This window comes from Pongo abelii, chromosome 5 (assembly GCF_028885655.2).
Source record: "Pongo abelii isolate AG06213 chromosome 5, NHGRI_mPonAbe1-v2.0_pri, whole genome shotgun sequence".
Taxonomy (NCBI): domain Eukaryota; kingdom Metazoa; phylum Chordata; class Mammalia; order Primates; family Hominidae; genus Pongo; species Pongo abelii.
This window is the reverse complement of record NC_071990.2, coordinates 102,981,217-102,994,044: the sequence shown is the minus strand read 5'-3', so window position 1 is coordinate 102,994,044 and position 12,828 is coordinate 102,981,217. Positions and strand designations below refer to the sequence as shown.

At 32.3% G+C, this 12,828-nt stretch overlaps 1 protein-coding gene across 6 annotated transcripts in view; it reads right to left on the bottom strand.

Annotated features, from left to right (window-relative positions):
* Positions 1-5,247: 5,247 nt before the first annotated feature.
* Positions 5,248-12,828, bottom strand: part of GRIK2 (glutamate ionotropic receptor kainate type subunit 2) — a 1,201,011-nt gene continuing 1,193,430 nt past the window's right edge. For 4 of the 6 annotated variants that reach the window (XM_054557912.2, XM_063724917.1, XM_063724916.1 and 1 more), the window contains one exon: positions 5,248-6,976. In XM_054557912.2, the coding sequence (XP_054413887.1) occupies positions 6,812-6,976 (165 nt within the window). In that variant the 3' untranslated portion in view covers positions 5,248-6,811. Of the gene's footprint in view, positions 6,977-9,395; positions 9,532-12,828 lie in introns of all 6 variants that reach the window. The other 2 variants (XM_063724918.1, XM_063724919.1) reach the window with 2 other exon arrangements.

Here is a 12,828-nt window from a genome sequence, read left to right as displayed (position 1 = left end):
AAAAGGTTGCATCCCAAATGGGCAGTGGAAAAAGCTGAGAACCAATCAGTTACACCACAGAATCCTCAAAAGGCAGAGGAACCAGCTGTCCAAAGTACATTAATAACTAGTAGTATAAGAGGGGGCATAAAATAAGGTGGATGTATTAAGTGTAGTTTCAAAGCCTTTAACGTGGATTTTGATCAAGATGAGAGAAATTTAGGAGAGATTTTTCAATGTGTTAATGATACTAGATTAGACATGAAATTTTGCAAGTTAACCTTAAGGTTAACTGTATTGCTCATTAAGAGTGTTATACTTCTTGCAAGTATAATATTATAGAAATTTTTAGTTGAAATGTAAGAAAACAATAATCATCCTTTGTAAAGAGCAGAAATACATTTGTTGAATGTCTCTTTTAAATTAACCTCACCATAAATGTGAAAACAAGATACAGTGTAATGTAATGCATTAAAAAGAAGTCTTAAAATCTTACAGTTCAGCATGGTTCACTAAGAAAGTATTCCCTATCTACATTGTAACACATGTTTCTTTAGCTTTAGAAAATAGAAACTGGAATATGTTGAATTAGACCTCAGCCCCTAGGGTATAAATTACACTGGCTTCCGAATTTATCATCATTTGACAGATACTAAAATAGAAATCTTCCCAGTTTCAAAAATGTTCTTGAACTTTGTTTTGTGATTTAAAAATAAAACTCATATATTCGTTTTATTCTGAAAGTATTTCCTTTATATATAGAATTAGAAACTGATTTGGTGAGAAGAAAATATTGTCAATACTTATTATATCATATTCTTTTCAATTACAAGAACAAGATCTGCTCTGTCTTCACTCTATTTGAACCAGAGTAGTTCTAGTTTTTATTTGCTTCCTATATTGGATTTCTGCATAATATTTTGTTTAAAGAGAGGGCTTTTATTCCAGGTAACAGTGAAGTATTGAATATATTAATCTAACATTTCTCCCTACTCAACTATGACAATTACAGTAGGAAGATTTTTTAAATGCAGGAAACCTCAAGAACAATGAGAATAAGAAAGGAGAAAATGTCAACAAAATTTTTGAAGCAGAAAAACACACAGTTACCTAAGTAGACTTGAAAGAGTTGTATCAGTATGTTCAGCTCCCCTGTTCTTTGTTCTTCATTTTAAAGTTTAACTTTCTCATTCTCTTCGTCTCCTTGTCCCTAGTTTCAGTAAACAACCCCCTCCTAGCCTCTATCACCTGCTCCATCCTGTGTCACCCCTGGTCACCTGCTCCATCCTGAGACACCCCTGGTCACCTGCTCTGACCTGAGTCATCCTGAGTCACCTGTTCTGTAACTGTCCTTCCCGCCAAACTACTCACCCCACCATTCTGGCTCCTACCCCTGCTTTCTTTAAAATAGCCAATCAGAATTAGCTTTGACTGTGCATTCCAACCCTAGCCAACAGGAGAGTAACACAACAGTAGGGGCTACCTGTGTCAGGGATAAGAACCCTTTCCTCTCCCTTGCTCAGGTGTGCTCTTGCCATTGCTCCATCCACGAGGTACACCCTTCTATAGAAGTGAAATTGCCTTGCTGAGACAATTTGAAAAAAAAAAGAAAAAAAAAAAGAAAGGGTTGCATCCCAAATGGGCAGTGGAAAAAGCTGAGAACCAACCAGTTACACCAGAGAATACTCAAAAGGCAGAGGAACCAGCTGTACAAAGTACATTAATAACTAGTAGTATAAGAGAGTACATAAATTAAGGCAGATGTATTAAGTGTAGCTTAAAAATAGTGGATCCTGTGTTATATCCTTCTTCACTCCTAGGAACCTGCCCACTGCCAATCCAGCAAATCTCTAGAGGAGAACACCAGATTCAATTGAAAGACGGAGTCTTATATTTAAAATGGCTTGATTAAATGACCACAGTCATTCTGAATGCAGAACGCAGACATCCTAAACTCTCTTAATTGATGGTTAGCAGAATACTGGCCTTCAGAGCCGTAATCTCTAGCCAGGAAAGTAAAAGACACTTCCTGAGGGAATCAAACAGGCCCAAAAGAAAAGATCCAAAGATAGGGACATTTGGAAGGATTCCTCAGCAAATAGGCCACCTGGATTAATCTATGGTAATGCTGAAATTAGATAAGTATTCTTCCCCATCCTGCTGTAGAGTTATATAGAGCTTCTAAATCAGATTTTAGTTTTTCTTTCTTTATCATAAGCAGATTGCTAAAATTAATAAACATCTGAAGAAAACTCCTAATATGAAAGACAGAAATCTAACTAAGCAAACAGAATAATGCGACTGAAAGGAAACATCTTTTCAGGAAGAAGGGAAGGTCAAAAGATTACTAGTAATGTCTTCAAAGATGTAACATATATCACAGCCATAAAACAAGAACTCATAGAATTTAAATCAGTTGGGCGGAAATGAAAAACTCAACACAATATTTGCAAGATAACAATGAAACAAATGAGAAATAGGAGAGCAAAGATAAATCTAGATTCAAAAGTTCAGGAATTCCAATGTTAAAGAAAAAAAAAAAATCAAGCTGTTTAAAGTGAACAGAGAAAGCAAGAGGGAAAATCATCAAAGAAATAGTGCAGAAAGTTTTCCTAAAACTGAAATTTTAAAAATCAGCATGAACCCAGCACAACGAATCAAAGTAGATACATGGCTGTGACTGGAATAGTTCAGGATGCTAAAGATAAAGAGAAAAATCATACAAAATTAAGAAAGAGTTAGTATTTAAAAAATTACCTACAAAGAATCATGGATCTAACTTCAGGTTTTCTGCAGTAAACTGATAATAAAAAAGCAACAGTAGAATGCCTTCAAATTTATCCAGGAAAAATATTTTTTCAACTAAGAATTCTATACTTAGTTTCTATACTTAGCAAAACTATTAATTATTTATGAGGGTATAATGAAAGCATTTTCAGACATGAACTATCTCAAAAAAAATGGACCTCAGGCACCCCTTCTTTAGAAGACACCAAAAAGAGAGAGTAAATGAAGGAAAGAGAGAACACATGTTAGAGACATCAGGAGATTGACCATGGAGAGAAAAAAAGGGAATCACCAGAAGGTGAGAGCTGGGAGGAATCTTGCATTAATAATTGTGCTGCAGACACAGAGGCCTCCCTATCAGTCCATATTGAAATAGTGTGACTCAAATTACAGATACACTGAGGACTATCATAACCAAAGTCCTCACTGCCATTGTACTATCTTTTAAACCCAAAGACAAATTTTGCAGCTTAGCCTGGCCCATATTATTATTCACACTTTGCTTGGTCACAAACTGGTGAAGTTCTCCTTGTACCTTTCATACCCTGTTCTCTAAAATGACTGGGTACCCTTTTCTCTCTATGGCAGTATTGGGCTTAAATTTATACCTGAAAGTTAGAAATAAGCCAAAATAAGCCTATAATCTGAATACATGGAACAGCCACAGCCCACTTCCTCTGAACAAGTACTTTGGGACCACATTACCGTCAGGTGCCATGATTCTGTTGCACACATGTGTTGTATACATTCTTCTATATATTTTATAATAAACAGGCATTTAAAAGTATTGTGGTGCTAAAAATTCTTTGAAATCATTAGTGCTTTATACATACACCCATTCTATAATAGCAATAAGGACATCATACTTTAAAAATATAACTTAGTTGCAAAGTATTTAAAACATTACAATCAATAAAATATTATCATCCCTTTTACATATTTGTAAAATAATGTATGTCCTCTTAGTGTTCCATAGTGGTTAGGGTTTTTCAGCTATAAATATTTGAATATATCTCTTTGGTGTTCTCAGAGTGGTTCAGATTATTTAGGTGTGTTAAATGAGAATATAAATCCTTAGTGTTTTCATCCTGATTTGGGTTATTTAGCTGTGGCTTATGTGCCTCCATTGATGATGGAGGGTCTAAGGTTATGTTGCTGATTAGAATACATGTTCTCTTCCTCTCTTTCTTGCAATTTCAGTGTACTTCAGAGAATAATGCTTACTCAAATATACTGCCTTCCCAGAGAAGAGATGCTCTTTCAAAGTTACATTTTACTTTAAAAGTAATTATAATTTATTGGAATTAATATTAGTACCTCATATTGCATAAGCCCCACAGTAGAAAAATATCTGTTTTGGCAATAATATGGATACCTTTTAGGACATTGATAAAAAGTAATACTATACATTGTTTATATATTCTATATTACTTGAAAAGTTGAGGGCAGCAGGTTTTTTACACTCTTCAAAGTTCACTAATTTAGTTGAATTAAACAAATGTCAAATTTTTGCAAAAATTTAAGTAACTATTTCAAGATTAATTAAACATAAAGTTGTCATTTCCTGCCTATCATTTAAGATTGGATAGTACAATACAAAACTGATTTTTGAATGTGCTTTAAAGACAAATTAGAATCTGATTTATAAAAAGCTTAATATTATCCAAAATCTGAACATTTTTATGAGGTATGTTATCTGAGGATATTTGCCACCAAACAAACCAATGCTGAGATTTTTAGCAGTGCTTTGTGCAACTGTCTAAAATTATATTTTGAGATAATTATGATTGACATATGAATTTTAACTTAAAATGACCATGAGACTAGAAATTTAGAAAGCACTTGGATATTTAATCTGATTTACATGTCAGGCACTTTGATTATGCAACTTTTGTGAGTTAAAAAAATACTTCACAGACCTTCTTCTTCATTTTTTTCTTTCTGTCAGTGGTTCTGATTATAATTGTTTTGCTTAGCAAAGTATATGTTACAATTTATCATTTTAAAAAGTTCCTATTGGTATGTGAACATCTATGCCACATCATCACTAAGTGGAATATTAGACCTATCTCTTTCTCTGTTTTTTGGTGAATTACATTAAATTATCAATGTGCAAGGAATTGTTAAATAGCATATGAGTTGAACTTTAAATATTAGTGATAACTGTACAGTCTTATACAACTAACTTACAAAGTCAATATCCACTCATAGAAAAGGTAATATCATGTCTGTCACCTCTAGAACTACCGTTTGTCTTATTTTAACTGCTCTGAACTTAAGATTACTTTTTATATCCCAGTCCAGCTTTTCCAGATCTGAGTAGGTCCTCCCCCAAGCATTCTTCTTCTTTTCTTCAGGTAGTTGGGAAGTGGCCATCCTCGATGATCTAGAAATATTTAGGATATGTGTTTCTCTTAAGGTAAAGAGTGTATGGTGCATTCATTACACATACAAGAGAAAAATGAAAGACAAAGCTGAAAGTAAAATGAACATAATTTTAATGATTTTTTTTTTAATTTTGTGCATTGGATTCAAACAGCAAACTGTGTGCACTCAACTGTTATCACAATGTTGTCAAGAGGTCTGTGTCTTTTACCATTTTACACACAATTGTTCATTACAGTATGTTGTCAGCCTCGTGGAAACCAGGGGTGTGGCATGGTAAGCAGTGGTGGTAGTGCACCTAGCTTTTATATTATCTAACTTGAAAATATTTCTCTTCTATGATTCCTTTTTTCTTGATAAAAATAGTTTTCACCAAACGTTGGTGGTGCACACGCACTACCATTCATGCTTGACATCACACCCCTGACAGGAACACATGTTCTTGTTTTGTTGATAAAAAGTATTACAAAAATTTCCATACAAAAACTATTTTCATAGAAATCTTGCATTTCCACAAATAAACCTGAACATTTTTTGAAAAAAAATTGTTCAAGAATTTTGTTCATTTAACATTGTGACTGTATTGATAAACGCAGTCCACTTCCAAGTTCTCTCACAGATTTTTCTATAGATGACCAGTCCCCTTTCTTGTATCACTGAGATCTGCCCATGCTCCATCAAGTTCATTTACAGCAGGAACAAGGGTTTGGATTGCTATGTCTGAAGGTTAGAATGAAAGCTTTAGTCTTCCACACAGCCAATACTCAGCCCTTTTTTACAACTTGAAGAAAGATTGCAAAACATTATCCTTTTAATTCAGAATCACGGAACCAACTGTTTTTATTATTATTATTATTATTATTATTTGGGATATGGGGGTTAGAGAGAAGGTGTTGGGGGAATAGGAAGGGATCTGGTAGAGTTGCATGTTAAATCTTCTGCCTTAGGGAACTTAAGAAAACATTATTGCCTTGATAATTGGCATTTCTATCTCAATCAATCAGTGACACAGACTGTCAAAAAAAAAATAAGAAAAAGAAAGAAAAGAAAAAAAGGAAAATAAGTGAACATCTGCTTTATATTCCAACTGCCATGGGATTCAAATTTGTTTTGCATTACATTTTTTCACATCCTATAAACACATACTGTGTATTCAGACAATAATTATACTGAGTAGTTGGGGGCTAGTGACATCATCACCTCTATGATCTGGGTGTTCAGAAGACTGTACTGTTTCCTGTAACACTACAGTTTTTGCTGATTCCAAATATTTATATTCTTAGTGACACTTTTATTGGTTGCCCTGTTGGGCATTGATATTCCATCTCCTGGCAACAGTTGAGCTTCAAAAGGAACCTGTAATTTCTCACTGGACTGCATTTGAAACCAGCCACAAAATGCGCATGTAACATTCACTCAGAAGAAGGGAGGAACCCACGATTAACAGTGTAACCCCGTGTAACTTGGTTGATCCATGATGCTTGTAAATCAAGTCTGATCATTGCAACTGCTTAGATCACAGAGTCTCTAGTTCATAGACACAGCGGCATGAGGTAACTCATTTTATTTTGCACAGGTTGCATATTTCCACAGGAAACATTCTCGCTAAATTGTTTGGAAAAAGACGACAGTTTGTGCTTGGGTGTTTGGCCTCCCAGCTTTATGCCATGGTTTCTTTACCTGGCAACCTTCTGTCGTTAAATGTGTGCATGTTGATAACTTCTTCTGTTTTCACAATAACTGGGGCCTGTGGCTTATGTTTTAACCGACGCTGGCACTTCAGGGACATCCTCAATTCTTCTACCATGGCACTACAGAAGGACCTCTACAGAAGAACACAGAAAAATTAAATATTACAAAATACATAAACTGTAACTGTCCAAGATCAATATTAAAATCATTCTCAACAGACTTGTCCCATAACATCCTTGAAGGTTTGAAAATTTTCATTGTAAAAGTTATAACAAATTGTCACACTTTAAACACTCAACCCATGATAATTAAAATGTTCTATAAAAGTGGGCTAGTTTAAAGAAAATCTCCACCTGATACTGAAACGAACAACCAGCTAGTAATGTATATATCACACATATATTAAATAAAATTTTCTTGTGACATTATATAAAAATGATTAGCACGACATAGAAGTCTACTTTAAAATTTAAATACAATGACAATTCTATACCAGAAACCCATTCTTGATACAAAAAAATAGACAATCGTACTACTTTTCAGATCACAACATGAGATATGCAAATGTTGTTTGAACATTGATTCTTCATTGTACATCTCAAAACAAAAATAGCACTCACACAGACATAAAATATGGAAAACAATTTCTGGCATTTCGTTATGTCTTTTTTTGTGATTATGCCTATAGAAACATCGACAGTGATTACAAACAAATATGACTTAATCATGAAATGACAAATTATAGCATGTTAGACATCTACAAACAAATATTAACTTTTTTGTCATCATTAGCTTGATAACTGAGAGCTGATAATTTATCGAATGAGAAAAAATATGACCCTATGTTGTTTTTGTCTTAGTTCCCATCTCATTGGAAATAGATTTGCTAGAACCCCTGTTTATCTGGGGCTTATTGTTACAGCTCCTCAAAATTTATATTGTAGAGTCATATATATGAAACAAAATTTTGTTAGTCTCTCTCCCCAACTGATTGAGATACATGTGAAGACTTATTTGTGCGTTAGCTGCTTTATTGATTATAAACTTAGACTATTTCTAAGACAACATGATGAAAATATTTAAGACCATTTGTGTGTCATTTTCCGATACATATTTACAGTTAGGCAGGAAGAAAAATTTCAAGAGCTCTGTTCCACAGCATGGCCACTATAGTTAATAATAATATATTATTGAAAAGTGCTAAAAGAGTGAATAAATGTTCTCATTACAAAAATAATAAATATGTGAGGTAATGCATTTGCTAATTAGACATATCTAACCATTCCACAATGTATATATACATCAAAACACATTATATATGATACATACATACAGTTTTATATGTTAACTTAAAAATACATTTAAAAAATTGTTTGCATAATAGTTTGTGCCAGTCTAAACATACTTTGAATTAATTAGATATCTGTGTGTCAGAGAAAACTGATTCGGAGAGAGGTTGGATAACTTTCTACAGTTCACACCTAAGATTCCAGCAACATATCCTGATATATCCAGTTTTATGATTTTGACACTGCTCTATTACCTTGCTGTCAATCTCTGGCTATATCCTAATTTTCCTTTGATGGGCTCCTTAAAGAGTTTCCTTAATGGTCTTTCTAATTCTACGTCTACGCTACTCTTCTGTAAAGGCTCACAATTACCAGGATAATCTATTTTTAAAATATCAATTATTAATAGCATTTTCTCCTTTAGGAAACAAGTCAAACTCAAATCTATTATTTTTTTCCATCATGACTTCTCTGATCTAGCCCTCTCCCCCTTCCCCACTGATTCCATCTCTCTCTCTCTTTCTCCTCACACTCCCTTTATTGGTGGGACTTCCATTAATATTTTTCCTTTGTTTCTCCTTGTTCTGGTACCCTGCTGAGTTCCTTCATCTTTCACATCATCCCAACTTTATCCCCTACCTCAGGACATGGCTCAAGTTTTAACTTAATTAGGAAGCCCTTTCCACTTGACCAGACACATTCTTTTGTTTTCACAACTTGATTTTGTTTTATCCTCTCAGTATTTTCCACTCATTCTCCTGTTTTTCTGTCTGGCCTGCCAGTGCTCCATGTATCGCTCTCCCTGAATTGTGTAGAGCAGAGATCAAGTTCTCATGGCACTGCTTGTACACACATAAGCTCTTTAAATGTTGGTTGAATTAACAACTATAGATACACAGGACTCTAATATTTTAATTCTTATTTGACAATGTTTCTAATTCAATTGCTTAAAAAATTTTCAGGTTTAGAAGCCTAGTGAAAATATATTGCATACAATTAATTTTGCCTCATAAAATTAGGCAAAACTTTAGCATTTGTTTAATAACATTAAATTAATAAAAATATTAATATATTAGCACTTGTAATGGGTGATGATTAAATGTGACTTGTGAATTCCCCATTAACTACAGAGTCACTGCCATGCATTATGTCTTATGTATTAAATTATGCAGTTCTGCAATTCATGAATTATATTTCTATTAAAGGATTTATGTGGCACCTGACAGCCAGTATATGGAAACAGTGTTTCTTGTTGCTTAATACCTACTATTAGATGTACTTATTAAGAACATGATGATAATGATGATGAAGATGGTGATGATGACAACACTGTAGAAATGGAAACTGACTCCAAAATAGGGAGGAATACATAGTCTTGAGGTAACTTAGTCTTGGCTCTCTGTTGAAACATTTAACACAAGAATTAATTAGATGACATAACATGGTCAAAACTTGATCCCGTTGAAATTTAAAACTGTTATAGGACGTGTAACATTGAATTGTTTGAAATAAGTCTTCATTTAAAACCAATAAATTTCCCAGATCTTCAAAAATTTATGACACCTTCTTCTTGGCAATCTCAATTTTCAGATATTTTGGTTACATTACTTTTAAAACAGAATAGAGTATAAATCTTAATTAATAATTTGCCTATAGTAAGCGAGTAGACTAACTTTCTTAGGAAAAAATCTTACACATGTACATACAAGCTTAACTATGAAATGACTCAATATTATTTCTAGCAATTTAAGAGGTAAACTCTGTATTTAGTACCCCATACTTACTTCAGACTACAAATAAGAACATTTAAAACCATTTTAAGCAATTTCATATAAAATTAAGTTTATATTGCTGAGTAATATATAATATAAATTGAAAAAAAACCCATTCTAATCAATTACCAGAATAGTATTATCTTTTATAATTTGAAATTGTCTTAAATAAATTATATTTACAAATTTTACAACTATCTCAAAATTGTAAACACATAAATCGCCACTGTCATCATAGTTTATTTAGCTTACAAAGCCATTAAAAAGTAAAAATTTAATCAAGCAATCTTTCATAAGTCAATCAATGGTCTTGATTACATAATGACAAAATACAAATTTTATTAATTTTCTCTTTGAATAAGGTGAATTTTGCCAGCTCTTTTGTTATTTATAAATGTAAGTTTATCTGAAAAATAGATTTATTTAGGTTATTGATAAAGTTACTGTGAGACGATAGGTTTTCTCATTTATAGAATAATTCTAACCCATTATAAAACTTGATAATCTTTAGATTTGAGCAAGATTTTACAATTAACATGGCAAATTAAACAAATTCAATGATGTCATAAAGAACTGTTCATTTATGGTACTAGAGCAAATATACATTCTTTTCTTTTTCTTTAGAGGTTTACAAGGCAAATTCCATATCTTGATTTATATAAGTCTCTAAAACTGAAACTATACAGAGTTTTGTGAAATATAATTGTTTCCCTGTGCTGTGCATTGCCCAAAACTTACCATATCTAACCTTTAAATAAAATTCTAATGTATTATCATTAAATAGAGACAAATTGTCTTTTATACTTTATATAATGATTGAAATTTATTTTAAATCTTTTTATTGGACTATGAAATAAGTCTCAAAACCCAAGTGCACTAAGCAGTAATTTCCCTGGTTATACTAAAAAAAGAAGAAAGAAGAAAAGAAATAGAGAAAGAAAGAGAGAGAGGGAAAGAGATAAAGAAAGATGGAGAGAGAGAGAGAAAGAAAGAGAGAAAGAAGAAAGAAAGAGAAAGAAAAAGAAAGAAAGAAGGGAGAGAGAGAGGAAAGAAAGAAAGAAAAGAAAGAAAGAAAGAAGAGAAAGAGAGAAAGAAAGAAAGAGAAGGAAAGAAAGAAGAAAGGAAAGGAAAAGAAGGAGAAGGAGGAAAAGGAGAAGAGAAGGAGAAGGAGAGGGAGAAGGAGGAGAAAGAGAAGAGAAGGAGAGGAAGGAGGAGGAGAAGGAGGAGAGGAAAAGCTGGAGGGAAGAAGAAAGAGAAAGACAACTATCTTGCTTTTAAAATCACTCCTTAGAGGTGGAAACCCACGCACTGTGTCATTAAATAAGGTAAGTTCCTTAGGGTGAAAACAACAATAAAAATGTTTCTGCACATTAGTATAACAGACTACAAAAAGAAAAAAGAAAGGCACAAGGATACTAACCATTATTAAAAACCTCTTTTAGTAAGTTTCAAAAGATTACTAAACAGTGTCTGGATGGTATGGTGGCACTAACCAAATAGAAGATTCCTGAAAATGAAAATTTAAATCTTTGAGCTGTTAGCAGGTATAATTGCATTTAAATTAGTAAAACTCTTAATAAAATTCATTATATTTAATGAGTCAATTTATATTTACACATCTCCAATTCTTGAAACAATGTAGATCTGGAAATCTTGATAGTATGAACTTGGCCATATTTACATTGCTTTTTTTACAGAGCTTTTTTTTTTTTTTTTAAAGAGCTCTATTTTGTATTTTGAATGTAATAAGAAAATACATAAATAGTCCACAGGTAAATGTTTTCAAGAATATCATTGCTGATGTTACAGAATATTTATTCTTAAAAGCTTAACTTCCTAATTAAAAGATATATTTTTATAATAACATGATGTGACAGCATTTGGAGAAGCACAGATTTCTTTTTATATTAGAAGTGTAGTTGAAATCATGCTCCACATTGATAATTGACATATGTGTCTTCATTTTAAATTTAAAACCATTATGTTTAGCAATATATTTTTTTTGAAAAACACAGTATCTGAAGAAAAATAAACAGCATGATTTAACTTTTATGCTCATCACTCTCTTTTTGAATATATGTATTCATTGATCAAGAAATATCATAAAATATGTGACTTTCAAGCCTGCATTTAGTATTTATTTTCAAGGAGGAAATCCTATTTTGTATATCTGGCTGGCCTAATTTTGATAGTATAAAATAACTAAATGATATTTTAGTATTCATTTAGAATGATTCCTAACCATTTCTACATACAATTTCTACTTATCCTACTTGGAGCCTACCAAAATTTGAGCTACTCCTATCAATGGTCTCTATGAGATACCATTGTACCTCAATGGTCTAATATATTCTAGTACATATCAACCATACTTTTATTTTGTGTTTGTCATTTAAATTATTTGTTAACTAATTATGGAAATACTATATATTCTTAGACACTCTCCAGTTAATTTCTGACTCTGTAGGCCATTTGCCCAAGAATTGTAAGTCACATGTAGTGGAAACAAATCAAAACAGTCACTGTGATCAGTTGCAGAAAATTATTCCAACACATTAGATAATAATAATAACTAAAATGGAATAAAATATTTATAGAATATAAGATATAATATTTTACATAATATTGGTGTGTTAAATAACAAAAATAAATGTCATTTAATGTGACCCATTAAATTTTTTCTTGTGAATATAACTATTTTGATTGGCAGCCTTTTAAAAACATCAGACAGTTAATGCTATACATCAGAAGTATGAATTGACCTAAGGCTATATGAATATAACAGTGAAGCAATGAAAGATGGAAAATGACTGGCTAAATCACTCATGTTAAAAAATATATACAACCTTGTTCTTGATATTCGGTTTTAGAGCAGCCATCTTTTAAAAAAAATTTTATTATTTACATAAGCTATTCAGCAGTCA